The following is a 14,268-nucleotide window of genomic DNA, read 5'->3' as shown; positions in this document are numbered from 1 at the left end:
CTATCGCTGGGAAAGGATTTATAAATATAATTTTCTGTCACCTAAGAAATGTTAAAGAAACATTTTCCAACATTATCATTATTTCTGTTGACATAGAAAACTGTACTTGTACAATATATGTCTGTGTAGTTGGAATATGATATTGAAAATATTAGTGTCCTCATGATACATTTCAGCTTTACATTGTTAAGCAGTATTTGTTGAGAAAAAGAATCCCCACCGACAATTGTTTTAAGGGCCGAAATCAGAAACAGAACATTTTTTTGGCTAGGCCTTAGGGCAAGGTACACTGGCTTCAATTATGGCCCAATGGTTTTTGAACGGTCTCGTTGAAAAACGGTTAAGAGCAGATCACCTCGGGAGGTAGTAATTCTAAATTGTTACCAGGCAAAAAGTTACATTTCCCTTAAAATAAAGTTACATGGCCATGATGGGATACATAGGAAATCGGTGCGTTCTTTTGAATAGTTGTCTTTACAAATCGTCGGAAGAAGCACTCTGAAATAATGCAGAAGAACCATATTCTGTATGTACTTCCAAACAATATGTTTATCATTTAAAAATTTGGCTTTTGTGGTGGTGAATGCACAGCAGCAATAAAAAAAATTCTGTATTTCATCATTGATTGACATATATTCAATCCACTGTCTCCTAAGAGCATATTTGTTATGAAAAAACGCCCCCGCAGTTCTTGTGCAAGCTGATATAACCTACACCAGTTCTTTCTTGTATCAAAAGCTATCTGTCACTAAAAGATCAAGACTACAACATGTCTAATACAAAAAATACAAAACGAGACGTTCCGCTGCGGTACCAAGGTCACACTCCAGGGGGCTGAAAATCGATCTTGACCTTCGTCTTCCCAACACCTAGCCACAAACAAAATATCATTACAATCCCTTCAGAGATTCCCAAGCTATGATAACCACAAATATACCCAGAAACACAGTCACATAAACACACACAGACACATACAGATACACACACAAACAACACAAAAACACACAGACTCACAGACTCACTCACACTCATAAACACACGCGCTCGCGCGCGCACAGGCAAAAGTTAGACTTATACTCCTATATGTGATTATGTACATGTAGTCTATGGTTAGGTACAGAACAAGCATACACTGAGTGGGTCAGAGAAGTAGCGCAGACAAATAAGACCCAATGGTCCTCAAAAACGTGTCCTACATTCTCTACCGGCCCCTGAACCGTGGTCTGACTCTACAACACATGGTGGGCAACCATTTGCCTGGAGGGCGCTAAGGTCCCCGGCACGTGTTTGGGTCAAAAGTATCAAAATAACCCCCTCGGATACCTCCCTGTCAATCTGTGTCGAAATTCCGACCCCTCTGCTAATCAGTTGACCGAGTTTCACTCGAAACACCTACGAAAACAAGACTCTTTCGACCGTTTAAGTTGCTCGGTATGAAGAGCTGCTGTTCTTGTAACCCATGCGGAAGGTTTAATTTTCCTTGCATGCTGTGCGCGCAAGATTTCAACAAGTAGAATACTTTCAATACGCCTTTAATTAAGAAGGCATTCTGAAAACTGTTACCTCCCTAAAAATTGGAGGTATTGTTTTTTTGTCAGTGTGTCCGTGTTTGAGTTTCCGTATATTTGTAGTCAGCATAACTTTAGAACCTGGGGATGGATTGAAATTATATTTCTATGCGGGTAGGCGTTGAAGACGATGGTCAAGGTCAACCCCCCCCCCCAGTGTGTGACCTTCTTGTATCTGTATTGTGTTAGGTATGTGAACTTATATAGTTTTCATATACTATGATATATGAATTGTGGATGCTTAATAGTATCCCCAATTTACTTTTGTAAGTCGTCAGAACACCCCTGACTTCATGTTTCAGTTGAGTCACGTGGCGGAAGTGAGTGGGTCATTATTTCTGACGAAGTCGGAAAATTCGATCTGCAATTGGATGATAGTACAGTATGCTCATACGTTGCATTCTTTCAATGAAACGCTTCTATCTTCCTTGCAGAATGATGGGAGTTCTATTCAGTAAGTCTATACTGAAAAAAAAGATATTTAAAAGCTCTCTATATAAATGCGTTCCAAAATTTCCATTTAAAAGCTCTACGTATTACAAAGTCCCATTCAAAAACTCTATGTGTTCCGGAGCTCTGTTTGATTTCAAAGCTCTATGCGTTCCAAAGTCCGTCGGCGCTTTACTTCCGTACATACAGTATATCAACTCAACTCCACACACACACACATCTCCAACACGCCTGGCGCAGTGACCTAGCACTGTTTACATTGACGGTGAGATGTTTTTGGTCAAACTGAAGATCGGAAAGCAGCCAGGCATGTTGCATGTCTGTCAACAGCTCTCAGCCACTGACTACCAGACCACATTTCTTGGCTTATTAGTTGTATTTCGGTCAGGCTTCATTAGGTATTAGGTTTGTAATTAGGCTGGAAAGATAGTTTAATCAATTGGGGCATCATTCTGCAAGGAAGAGTTCTGCAAGGCGTTTCATGGAAAAAAAAGGCATCTATTTATGGGCATGCTAATAACGACATTTCTACTTTCTTTCGTGACAATACATTGAATATGAAGTTACACAACATTTATGTAGATATAGTATCCTGAATATACATAAATTAGTGAAAAAATCAGTGACGAAAAAACGTGCACCCAATATTGGACAAAATTGCCTAGACCTCAACTCCATATACTATACTGTACTATCGATATGGCTTTTTTGAAAACATTTATTGCATCAGAAAAATACGAGAACACGATATAGCCCAGCTCACAATCAGTGTCGCAAAATGGCCTACATTTAAAAAAAATGTCCTGTACAAATATAGAAATCGTTATCCCAAGTGGGTCATCATTAACCGCGAACATCAAACAATACTTCAAATATCCCGATCCCAGATCGTCGTTACCGCATTCCTGTATCCACCGCGCCATGTCAACAATCATATATCCCGGCCTACCCTTCAACGAGGTTAGGCCACAGCAAGTAAATTTTATGGATGACATCAGCGCGCGCATTAATTTTCGCCTGATTTCAGAGGAGAAAAAAACAAGAATTTTCTTCTTTTCTAGGAATTGTCAAATGGTCAAAATGAGCAAATATATTGTGTTGTAGTCTAATATTTGTACTTGTAGAATTGACACTTGCGAGGTACCCAGGACTGTAGTTGTAGAAATGAAACTTATTGGATAGTTGTAAAAGTGACATAAATATGGAAGCCATGAGTGTGGTTACCAACTTTGTTGGTGGTGCCACTCTACCACACTAGTGTCACTTTTACCACACCAGTACACGTCTTAGATACAGGAACGAATGCCTTGTTGGTTCTGATACCATGTTTTGTCCCTTAAATTCTTTTTACAACAGTCATCACAACTTTATGGTGCCTATTTTTGAAAAAGTAGCCATCTTGTTATTTTTTCACCCGTCGTTTTTTTTTCGCCCTATCGCACTATTTTTGCCGTCTGCAGAGGATGTCATCCATAAAATTTACTTGCTGTGGCCTTACACGAGAGTGCAACACGCATATAAACATCCCTTTCCTTTTCTAAGTCCACTGCCACTTCAACCTTTGCTCTGAGACACATGTTCTTGATAACGAGCCAAGACGTCTTAGGAACTTTCTCTAGCTCGTTTCAGCGTCTTGGCAGAGTGAGAGAAAGGGAAAGGGAAATAAACCTATCTCTCTGGGGGAATTCAGGCAAAAATTTGAGACGTAAATATTGATAAACAAAAGTAAAAGACCGTGAAAGTATAGTAGAAGGCCCTAACGTAGATGGAATTGTAACAGATTGGATAGAAGTGACCACCACAGGCAAAACCTTACCTATAAACTATACTATACGATGGATAAAATATAGTTACCTTTGAACATGTGTCGCACTAGCTAGCTACCACATTGTGTCTTAGACTCGCCAACTTTCAGTAGCTCTTTCTTAGTATTGGAACAATTTGTTAACATTGCCACATGCTTACTCTTGTCCGAAACGCTTGCACTTGAAAATGAGAAATTCTAGTATTTGAGACATAAGATGATAATTTCAGCATCCCTTATGAAATCTCAAGCGTTCATATACAGTGGCAAGTCTACTTGTATGATAATAGTAAAGATTTCACTGCAAATGTAATTTTTTTAGAACGTAACACCTACAAAATACTGTTGTCTGTAGTCATAACTTATTTCTTTTGCATACCCGATTAACCGCCTCATGGTGTATTATATTCACACACCAGGTTTGTACTGAACAACACAAGCTCCGTATCCGGACAGATGTATTTGATCCACTCACACTAGGCTGGACTCCTACTCTTTCTGATAAGCGCAGTCGGTCCTTTAAAGTGTTTGAGGTGTGGCTGTCCTTAAACAAGGGGCCTCCAATTAACGCCCTATCCGAAGGACGTCCCTAATATAACTGAAACTATATGTACTCATTTACACCTGAGTTACGCAAAGAAAAACATAGTTGTAAATTGCTTTTCCCAAGGGATGCAACATAGGAATCTGTCAAGGATTCGAATTTTATATAATAGGACTTCCAGGTTCTGAGTCAAGATGCCGAACTACAAGGCCCACCGTGCCACGACAATACCTGTCACTAGGGGTGGGTACCGGTAATGAAATTCAGGTACAGGTACGGTCCAGATCCAGGGAAATCAGGTCCGGATCTGAACCTGGATCTTATTATTTGTGAAAACTTTTGAATGGGCGATATTCAAAACAGTGACCCATTTCGCTACAAATGCCTAGGAATCTGTTCGGTGGAGTATCATACCTTCATGTAAACAACGCCAACTGCCTTTGTTAAGTCAGACCAAGTTAAACTATAGAAACTTGGTAAAATTGACTGTCAACTCTCCTCTACTTCGCTCTTGTTATTTTCTTGGACCTGTAAACCTCAAAACACGTGAACGCCTGCCGGTATAATCTGTTCATTTTCTAATCGGTTCAACATCCGGTCCACTGAATTTTTAGGTTCGTTTTTTTTCTGGACAGGTCAAACAAGAAGAAAAAAGTTTTGTACCAATACGTTGTACCAGTACCTACCACTACCTGACACACAATAGGATAAGTGCAGTGATGTCATACCATCTATTTGGACTGGTTTCAGGCACAACGCGTGGCAGGGCAAAGCTGGACCGCACCTGTGACATACAGTTCGTTCCCCCTATCACAGCCTGGCTACCATTACACTAAACGTGCCGTTAAAAACCCCACAGCGCCCAAGATATCGGTCCTCATTCGCCGATAATCTCTGCGCTACTTGTCTTTATTAGAAAAACGCCGCAACTGGCGTTCAAGTCGGACAGATCCCATTTACGGAATAAGTTACAACCATATATTCTTAGGGACCTGTATGTAGACTGGGAGGGCACTATTTAATTGGCGCACAGGGATCTTTAAATGGTCTCAAACGGTTGGACTGGAAATTTACTACGCAGATAGCGACTTTAACTGAACCTCAACAGTAGGGACGTGTGCGTCCTCCATAACTAACTTTTCCTTCAGTTTTGGCGGGTCCAAAAATCTTTTCAAAGAAGCACACAGTCCTAATAAAACGCCAATCAAATCATACCACTTTTCCTCATGATATATTGGTGTATATATCTATCGCTCTTTTAACACAACTTTCCGGAGCACACTCTAAAGGCTATACCGTACCACAGGCCTCTTATGCCTCGTACTCAGTTTGCGAACTTGGCTAACTTGACACAAGTTGACAGAGAAAGAGTTACAGGTACTAAAATCACCCACCTTTTCTTGTTTGCGACGTTCAATTTTCGGTCAGCTTACGTAGAGTCAGTTGTACGGCTGGAATAAGTACCTTGAAGAATCGGCGGGAGAAGACACCAACACCGTGCAGACGACACCAACAACTTCTGCACACACTGAGCCGCATGGGACTCTGGGACCGAGAGCACCCTCCTCTCAGATAAGACCCCATAGGTTACACAGTAGTGGGAATTCTATACCTGATGAGGAGGTACTACCAAGAACGTGGGATGACACAGTGTTTAGTCTAGTGTTTCTACTTAAAATTTTTGACGTGTATTCTTGTCACCTTTGTGGCTTATAGGTGAAAACGATGAAGAGATAAGTGTCGTGTTGGGTGCTTGTTGGCTTTGGCGATATGCCTGTCTTGGTCATAGTGCTGCACGAACGTTTGTGCCAACATTGGCGTAGGCCTGTCCATATGTCTGAAGCCAATAATGGTTGGATCTTGAGCCAAACCAAGCCTTTCTTGGGTTATCCCCTTTCAAAGTTTCAGATAAAATCGGCCCCTGCAGTTCATAAAAGATATGCTATGGTGGTAAACCTACAAAGCTCATGACAAACCGCCAAGCCTTTTGTAGTCCGTTTAAAGGCTCAAACAAAATCGGCCCTTGCAGTTCCCAAACAAATTGCTAGGGTGGTAAACCTACAAAGCTGACGACGAACCGTCAAGCCCTGCAGTTCCAAAAAGATATGCTATGGTGGTATACCTACAAATCTCACGACGAACCGTCAAGCCCTTCTTGGAACAAAATCGGACCCTGCAGTTCCCCAAAATATGCTAGGGTGGTAAACCTACAAAGCTCAAAACAAACCGACAAACCCTTCGTAATCTATTTTCTTTCAAAGTTTCTAACAAAATCGGTCGTTACAGTTTAAAAGGTCACTAGGGTACACTCATTCGTTTTCGTCCCAAAAGATATCTAGAGAACGAGATAGCGAAATCGGAAGTTATACCATACAAATCCGCTAGAAGTCGCATCATCGAACTTGACCTTTGTTTTCCCGAACTCTACCTACCTACGAAATATCATAAGGATCCATCCATAGCTTCCTCAGTGAAGCTAACAACACATACAAACGGGATCGAAAAAAATGAACCCTCCCCTTGGTGAAGCCAGGGCTCGAAATACCTGCATATGCAGGTTAGTGCAGGTAAAATTGGAGCTGTGCAGGTATTTCTGGCCATGGTGTCTACCTGCACCTAACCTGCACTGGTCCATGTACTGGGCTTTATACATGAATGTCCTATAGCTATGATGAAGGTGTATGTGAATCGTTATAAGCTGCATTGACTGTTACCACCTTTTAGGTATAAAAGAAAACATAGCAATGGTTCCTCAACAATTCTAGTATGATCCATACTTCTTAAATTCAGGGCGGTGCAGGTGAAATTTGTCTGGTGCAGGTAATTTTCAATGTTACCTGCACCAGTGCAGGTATGCAGAAAAAGTATTTCGAGCCCTGTGAAGGTAATAACAGAATTCACTGAAGAATGCCGTATGTATAAACGCAACAGATAATGTAAAATGACAGAAATCATTAGCGAAGTGCTATACTCTCCGTGGCCCACCTTAGACAGAGGTCTTTGGGCTCTGCATCTGTTTCGAAGCATTCGTGATTCTGTCACAGAAAAATAAATGACAAGGGCGCACGCGACCGGCTAACCAGGTCGCCTTTTGGCGCCAAGAATGTGGTCGCCATGGTAACGGAACATGTCGTCCGTCATACACAAAGTCAAGGGCACAAAAACTTATCTTTTGCACTCCAAAAGTGTCTGAATAGCTGATGATTAATACAAAAATATATTCTAGAAATGTCTTTCACGTTCTATTTGCGATAAACTGCGTCCTCGTTTGTTCAAATGTTGCGCAAAGATGTGATGGGAAATTGGCGCCAAAATAAACGGCGAAAAGTTTCCAAAATATTGAAATTGCGCCCCACGAGGTTCGAACTCGTGGGCTTCTGCGTGTAAAGCACATGTGATAACCGCTACACCAAGGGACCAGTTGTGCATGATTGGTCGGATTCCCAATTGTCAGGGTTGACATTTTTCAAGGTTTTCTTGCCTTCAAACGATATCATCACAAGTAACGTTACTCTGATAGTTATCATGTCGAATCCAGCAAAAACGGCTTCAGCATTGTTTCTAGTCATCCATCAAGCTAGTTTATGGGTGTGGTGTCGTTTGCCGTGCTAAATAGAAAGTGTAGAAATCTCATACACACAAGCAAACAAACAGAAAGGAAGGCAAGTTGGTGTCCTATTAGTTCTCCTTGTACAGTTATGGTTTTTCCCTGCCCATTGGCCGTTTTTCCCTGCCCATCCACTGACACCCCCCCCCCCCCCATTACCCATGCCCTACGTTCTCTACCGAAACCTGTCCTTGTCCCCTACCCACCACCGCGTCCTAATTCCTGCCCAAACACAATTACCCCTCCCCCTGCCGTTTACAAGACGGAAAGTAGCGTCGGAAGATATCACAAACAGAAAAACTGCACCCCTCCCCCCAAAAAGTTGAATTGGCCCCTACGAGGTTCGAACTCGTGACCTTCTGCGTGTAAAGCAGATGTGATAACCGCTACACCAAGGGACCAGCTGTACATCAAATCTCTATCGCCATCCGTCTATGATACATTGTCCATATCTCTCAAAAGAGTTAACAAAGACAAATTATATCAAGTACAGATCTAGAATCTGATACATTTGTCCTTCAACAATATTTAACAGTGTGTGTCGATACGCAGTAATGCAGGGTATGGAGTTCATGTTAAGACAAAACTAGCGTTTTTTGCAAACTCATTCCAAACGACTTATATTTAAAGGGATACGCAGATACGATTACGTAAAAAAAGTACAGAAATATCTAGACTATATAGATCTAGCTGATATACCGATACGGTAACTAAAAAAGTGCATAATTTCAAGTCCATAGATTTATGTGATACACAGATATGTGCATAACAAAAAAATTGTCGAGTCGTTAGATATACATGTACATGATGATTCTGTGTATATTACTGGGGGTGGCTTTTCTTTATAGGCAGTGGTTATATTTCATGTGTATTTTATAGTTTTTATAGTTAATACGTTTGATACGAAAGTATCTAGTGTGTAACGTTAGTTCACCTTTGTCCGCGGGGTAACCTATATCCGATGTGTTGCTAACTAGGGTATCCAGAGATATGGTATAAAGCCGATGGAAGGTAGTTTCAAATTGTACTATTTTCAAAATATTGCAGTTAAATAAACCATCATCTGTCGACTTGATTTCCCTAAATATTTGTTCTTAAAAAGGAACGGATAATGGTTATCCTACGGATAAAGGTGAACTAGCGTTGCACAAAAGTCAACCGTAGTTTTGCGTAGTACAGACAGAAAGATTAATGTTGTCGTCTGCCATGTTATCGGGAAGACAGAATGTTCTGCATTTTACGATCGAGTAACTCTTGCCTACTTCTGGGTCAAGGTTAGCAAATGTAAACCCCCTCAGCAAATACTGTTACGGAGTCTCAACACAATCTTCTTGTGGTAAATATTTGACTGAGAAAGTGTTGAGAGAGTTCGGTAAATATCGTTACAGATCACTTGCTTTAAAACAGCATGGAAAAGAGATATCTACTGGCCGATTTGAGATTTCATAAGTAAACAAAGGTTTAAAAAAGTGCCCCCCTCCCCAACATTATGATGTATAGGTAGTAGTGAAAGGTTGATAAGTGACCCAATGAACAGTATAACAGTAGAAAATACTGAAGCAGTGGTAGCAAAAAAAGTAGCCAAATTCAAGCTGTAGCCAAATTCAAATGCTATACGTTTTAGGTGAGACATTTCTCCTATGAAAACCGGAAATGACGTCACGCTTGTTTCATATTTCTCAAGGTCAATTGGAGCGTCGCATGACCTTGAACGCAACAGAATGAGATTTCTGGCACAACATGCAGTGTTTCATGTTTTCGTTTGTAGAGCTTTGAAATTATTTTCATTGATACCCTGGCTGAATCTACCTAAATCTCCCAAAGTGCCGTGCGTTGTGCAAAACAGATGTCATTGATATGTGATCTTGACTGGATAACTGGACTTCTCACAACCTCCTATTTGTTTTGGGATTTCCTCTAAAACCACAAGATATCCTTTCTAAGCTGTCTAATGAACGGAAACACCTGCTTTTAATCCATTCTGCTTTGATCTTATATACGGTCATAGTATGACACCGAAACAGTAATACGTATAGTGACCTTGTAGTTAGTCTTATGGTACCGTAGGATCTGCTTGGAGATTATGGAAAGTACGTAACACTTATCATTTCCATGAAAAATGAAAATATAATTTTGGGGGGAGTGTGTGTCTGTCTGTTTGACTGTGTTTCCGTAGTTTTGTAGTCAGCATAACTCAAGAACCTCTGGATGGATTAGGATGATATTTGGTTTGTGGGTAGGTGTTCGTCAAGACTAAGGTCAAGGTCAATTTTGCCCCCCCCCCTGGTATGTGACCTTGGTACTGCAGCAGAAATTCTGCTTATTGTATCTTTTGATCTGAATGTGCTATGGTATTTTTTTTTCATTAAAATGAAAATTTATTCAAAATATACAACTGTCACATTTACATCCATACAAGGCCTTCACAATATAAGAAACAGTTAACAGTCCATTTACACAAAATACAAACTTCACGCCATTTACAAACTAACATACAGGCTTTTTTAAATGTAACTTCATTATTTCTGAGAAATCATATATTCCTAAATTCCACATATTGCACTTCTGTTCAGTCAGGTGAAATTTCGGTTATCATTTTGAGTAAAAGCATATATTGCACAGTATCAATAGAAAAGCAGCCAAAATTAAAACCAATTTCCCCCTTGTCCTATCACAAGAACGCGTCAGAACAGTTTTGGTCGTTTCATTTAAAGCTATGAAGCTCAGCCATTGAGGCGTCGCCAAAATTGTCGGTACATCTAGCGAAAGAGCTAACTATCCTCTACTTATGCATCTCATTACTTGCGTCGCAACAGTTTTGGCCACTTAACATCTAAAGCTAGAAAGCTCCGCTATTGAATCGTCTCCAAAAAATGTCTGTACATTTCCTGAAATACAATTGTTTTCCTACTTATTTAGTTATTGTTTTCCTGAAATCCTCTACGATGCATCACATTATTGCGTCAGAACAGTTTGGTCAATTCGTTCAATATTTGGTTGGGAACTGTCCAGTTCAGTACTCCTGTGACTGTGAAGACGGGTGGGACTCGCCGGCGGTTTTCTTCCCGGTTTTCTTGGGCAGGAGCTGGTTGTGGATGTTTGGCAGCACGCCGCCTTGTGCGATGGTCCCTCCCGACATGAGCTGGTTCAACTCCTCGTCGTTTCTCACCGCAAGCTGGATATGGCGGGGTATGATCCTGCTCTTCTTGTTGTCTCTGGCCGCATTACCGGACAGCTCCAAAACTTCAGCGGTGAGGTACTCCAGCACGGCCGCCAGGTACACGGGAGCGCGCGCTCCTATCCGCTCCGCGTACTTGCCCTTGGACAGATATCTCTTGATATGGCCGACTGGGAACTGTAGACCCGCCTTAGCTGACTTGGTCCGCTGGCTACCGGCGGCTTTGGCGCCCGCTGCTTTTCCCTTACCGCGTCCAGACATTGTCCTACTTTACTTGAAGATTTCACCACGTGGACTGAACAGAAGGCTGAGAAGGAATTGACAGGCTAGACGCATGAACACTCAAGAAATGCCTGTCTATGGTCTTGATTTTTATGTGGCAGATAGCTTGTGACGTATGGAATACGTGGTGTATGTTTGGGTCCCATAGTTTCCTCTCAGTACTCAGGCGTAAATGAGTACCTAGCTTCGGTAAGGGACGTCCCGCGGATAGGACGGTAAATGGAGGTCCAGTGTTTGAGGAGAGCCACACCTCAAGCATGTTAAAGAATCGACCACACTTATCGGAAAGCAGGGGCCCTTCCCGGTGTGAGTGGATCAAATAAGTCAGCTTGTACTCTTCGGTACAAACCTGGTGTGTTGCGCCATGAGGCGGTTTACGGGTATATAAAACAAAAACTATAGTACCTCTGCTGTGTGAATATATTGCCCTGGCTATAGCGTGTTGACTTGAGTCTACAGTAAGATTTAACGCTGTGATTATCTTTACAACAAAGGAGAGTAAAGATACGAGAAAGGCTGGTATTTTTGGTATAGATAACTTACTGCATCAGCCACATAAATTGCCGTTTTACTATAAAGTAACATTACTTACAACAGCTATCAAACTGCTGGGGATCCCAAACCTACACCACTTCTTTTTTTTTTACTTTAAAAGCTATCTGGCAACAAAAAGTCATCAAGAGCATAGCATGTCCAGACCCCAAGAGATGCTTAAACTAGTTCCACTGCAGTACCAGTTATATCCGCCGGGGGGGGGCACACTTGACCGTGACCTTCGTCTTTAAAATACCTACCCACATGCCAAATATCCCCACAATTCATTCAAAGCTTCTTTAGTTATGCTGTCCACAAGTATACAGAAACACAGACAGACAGACAGACAGACATAATCTCCAAGCAGACCCTACGGCAAGGGTAACGAAAACACTCCTAGGCCGGCTTCACTCCTCTGCCAGCTTTTGACACTATCTTATGCTACCGTAGGATTTGCTTAGAGATTACGACAGACACACATACATACAGATAATGCGAATAATAACCTCCATTTGTCGTGGAGGTAACAAGTTGGGCGGCAATATCTCCAGGGGAAGTTGTCCTCGAAAGAACAGCCCAAAGCGAATCTTGTGACATGTCGTGACGAATTGACTATCTGTTTCCCCGGGCCTTCCCCTTATCCCTACAAAAGTGGCGAGGGTCCAGGTCTTGATGGGAGGTCTGCCACACACTGAGACGGAAGTGTTTCGTGACAGAAAGCCTTGTGATGTTGGAGTAAAGCACACGATAAAACGTGGTGTAACTCTTTTCTTTAGTATCAGCACATAGAACATTAGTTATAGTGTGTGATTCGCTCACGCACGCGAGCGCGTGTCCGCGTGTCTGTTTATAATGTGCCTTTCCACTCGTGTGTGTGTGTGTCCGTGTGTCTGTCTGTGTGTGTGTATTTCAGTTCGTTTGTGTGTGTGTGTGTCCACGGGTGTGTCTGTCTGTGTGTATTTCAGTTCGCTTGTGTGTGTGTGTCCACGGGTATGTCTGTCTGTGTGTATTTCAGTTCGCTTGTGTGTGTGTTCGTGTGTCTGTCTGTGTGTTTTTCTGTTCGCATGCGTTTCTGTGTGTTTTTTGTGTGTGTGTGTGTGTGTGTGTGTATGTGTGTACCCGTTTGTGCGTGTGTGTGTCCGTGTGTGCGTAGAACTCTATGAAATATGAGACACTGAATTATGGTGACGTTTGGTGTATGGGTAGGTCTTGACAAGACAAAGGTCAAGGTCATTTTGGTCCCCTTAGCTAATCGTATGATCCACCTTTGATCTACTTCTCACTATGTCACATGTCTGTATTCTACCTTAAGTGACGGCATAGATACATTCATGCCTCAATCCAAAGACAATATCCATGGGCGAAGACAGAATCCATCAATACATGGGCCATCGGGGAAAGAACGGGAGTTTGAGAAACGTGGGGAATTTAGTTGGATGCATCTGCTTGGAGATAGGTACAACTTGTGGGACACACTGGATTCTCAGCGACACCTAGCGGTGAAGTGTGATAATCGCCGCTCTGACTTTAACAAGCGTATTAGAGAAATCTTTATTGACACAACAAAGGCACAGCGGCTTTCGTAAGGTCTACATGTATAACAACTACTTACAGTACAGCTAAAAACACATATATGGATATCTATAGGTATGAATAGATCAACACATAGGTACTAGCATGTCATTTACACTATTGGTTCTACGGTATAGACATTCTTGGATATATTTGCCTACTTGTACACAGTGAGGATTATCGCCTCCCAGAATGTAGTTGAGTTTATCTATCGTACAGAGATTAGCAAATTCTTTAGAGCAGGCGGAAAGTAATGTGAACAGATCTGTGCGTTTGTCATTATATCGAGAACAATCCATTACAAAGTGACGTTCGTCTTCGATCTCATTATATAATATCATCTCAGAGTGGATTTTGTCAGGACCTTAAGTGTACAAGCACATATCATCTAAAATGGAGTATATATTAACATCATATGTACCGTGCAATGTAATTGCTTCTTTATACTCTTGAATTATTTGTGATATTGGTGATAAAGTTAAATTGTCGGAATGGTTTTTCAGCAATCTGGTAGCAATCTCAACCATATCCAGTTGCTTGAGTAACTACTTTTTGGTGTATCTTATTACCTGGATGTCTAACCTACATCGACGAATCTAAGATGGTGCCTTCATTTAGCAACGTGATGGTTATGAAGCGCCGACTAGTAATCCATAACGATACTACAACTACCGCCTTACCTACAGACCGAAAACAAGATGACGAACGGAAGGTTTTAGAAACTCAAGA

At 41.5% G+C, this 14,268-nt stretch overlaps 2 protein-coding genes and 1 non-coding gene across 3 annotated transcripts in view; all 3 read right to left on the bottom strand.

Annotated features, from left to right (window-relative positions):
* LOC118405978 overlaps nucleotides 1-5,921 on the bottom strand; it is a 29,875-nt gene extending 23,954 nt beyond the window's left edge. The window contains exon 1 of the mRNA XM_035805832.1: nucleotides 5,761-5,921. The gene's annotated coding sequence lies outside the window, so the exon portion shown is untranslated. The remainder of the gene's footprint in view (nucleotides 1-5,760) is intronic.
* A 2,380-nt stretch (nucleotides 5,922-8,301) lies between these two features.
* Trnav-uac lies at nucleotides 8,302-8,374 on the bottom strand. The gene has a single exon. It is a non-coding gene; the product is annotated as a tRNA-Val (tRNA).
* A 1,953-nt stretch (nucleotides 8,375-10,327) lies between these two features.
* LOC118406183 (late histone H2A.1-like) lies at nucleotides 10,328-11,485 on the bottom strand. Its single transcript, XM_035806066.1, has one exon. It carries the CDS (start codon nucleotides 11,410-11,412, stop codon nucleotides 10,987-10,989), a length of 426 nt encoding a protein of 141 aa, XP_035661959.1. The 5' UTR covers nucleotides 11,413-11,485; the 3' UTR covers nucleotides 10,328-10,986.
* Nucleotides 11,486-14,268: the final 2,783 nt, after the last annotated feature.

Source organism: Branchiostoma floridae, chromosome 18 (genome assembly GCF_000003815.2).
Source record: "Branchiostoma floridae strain S238N-H82 chromosome 18, Bfl_VNyyK, whole genome shotgun sequence".
Lineage (NCBI taxonomy): Eukaryota > Metazoa > Chordata > Leptocardii > Amphioxiformes > Branchiostomatidae > Branchiostoma > Branchiostoma floridae.
This window is presented reverse-complemented; position numbering and strand designations above follow the sequence as displayed.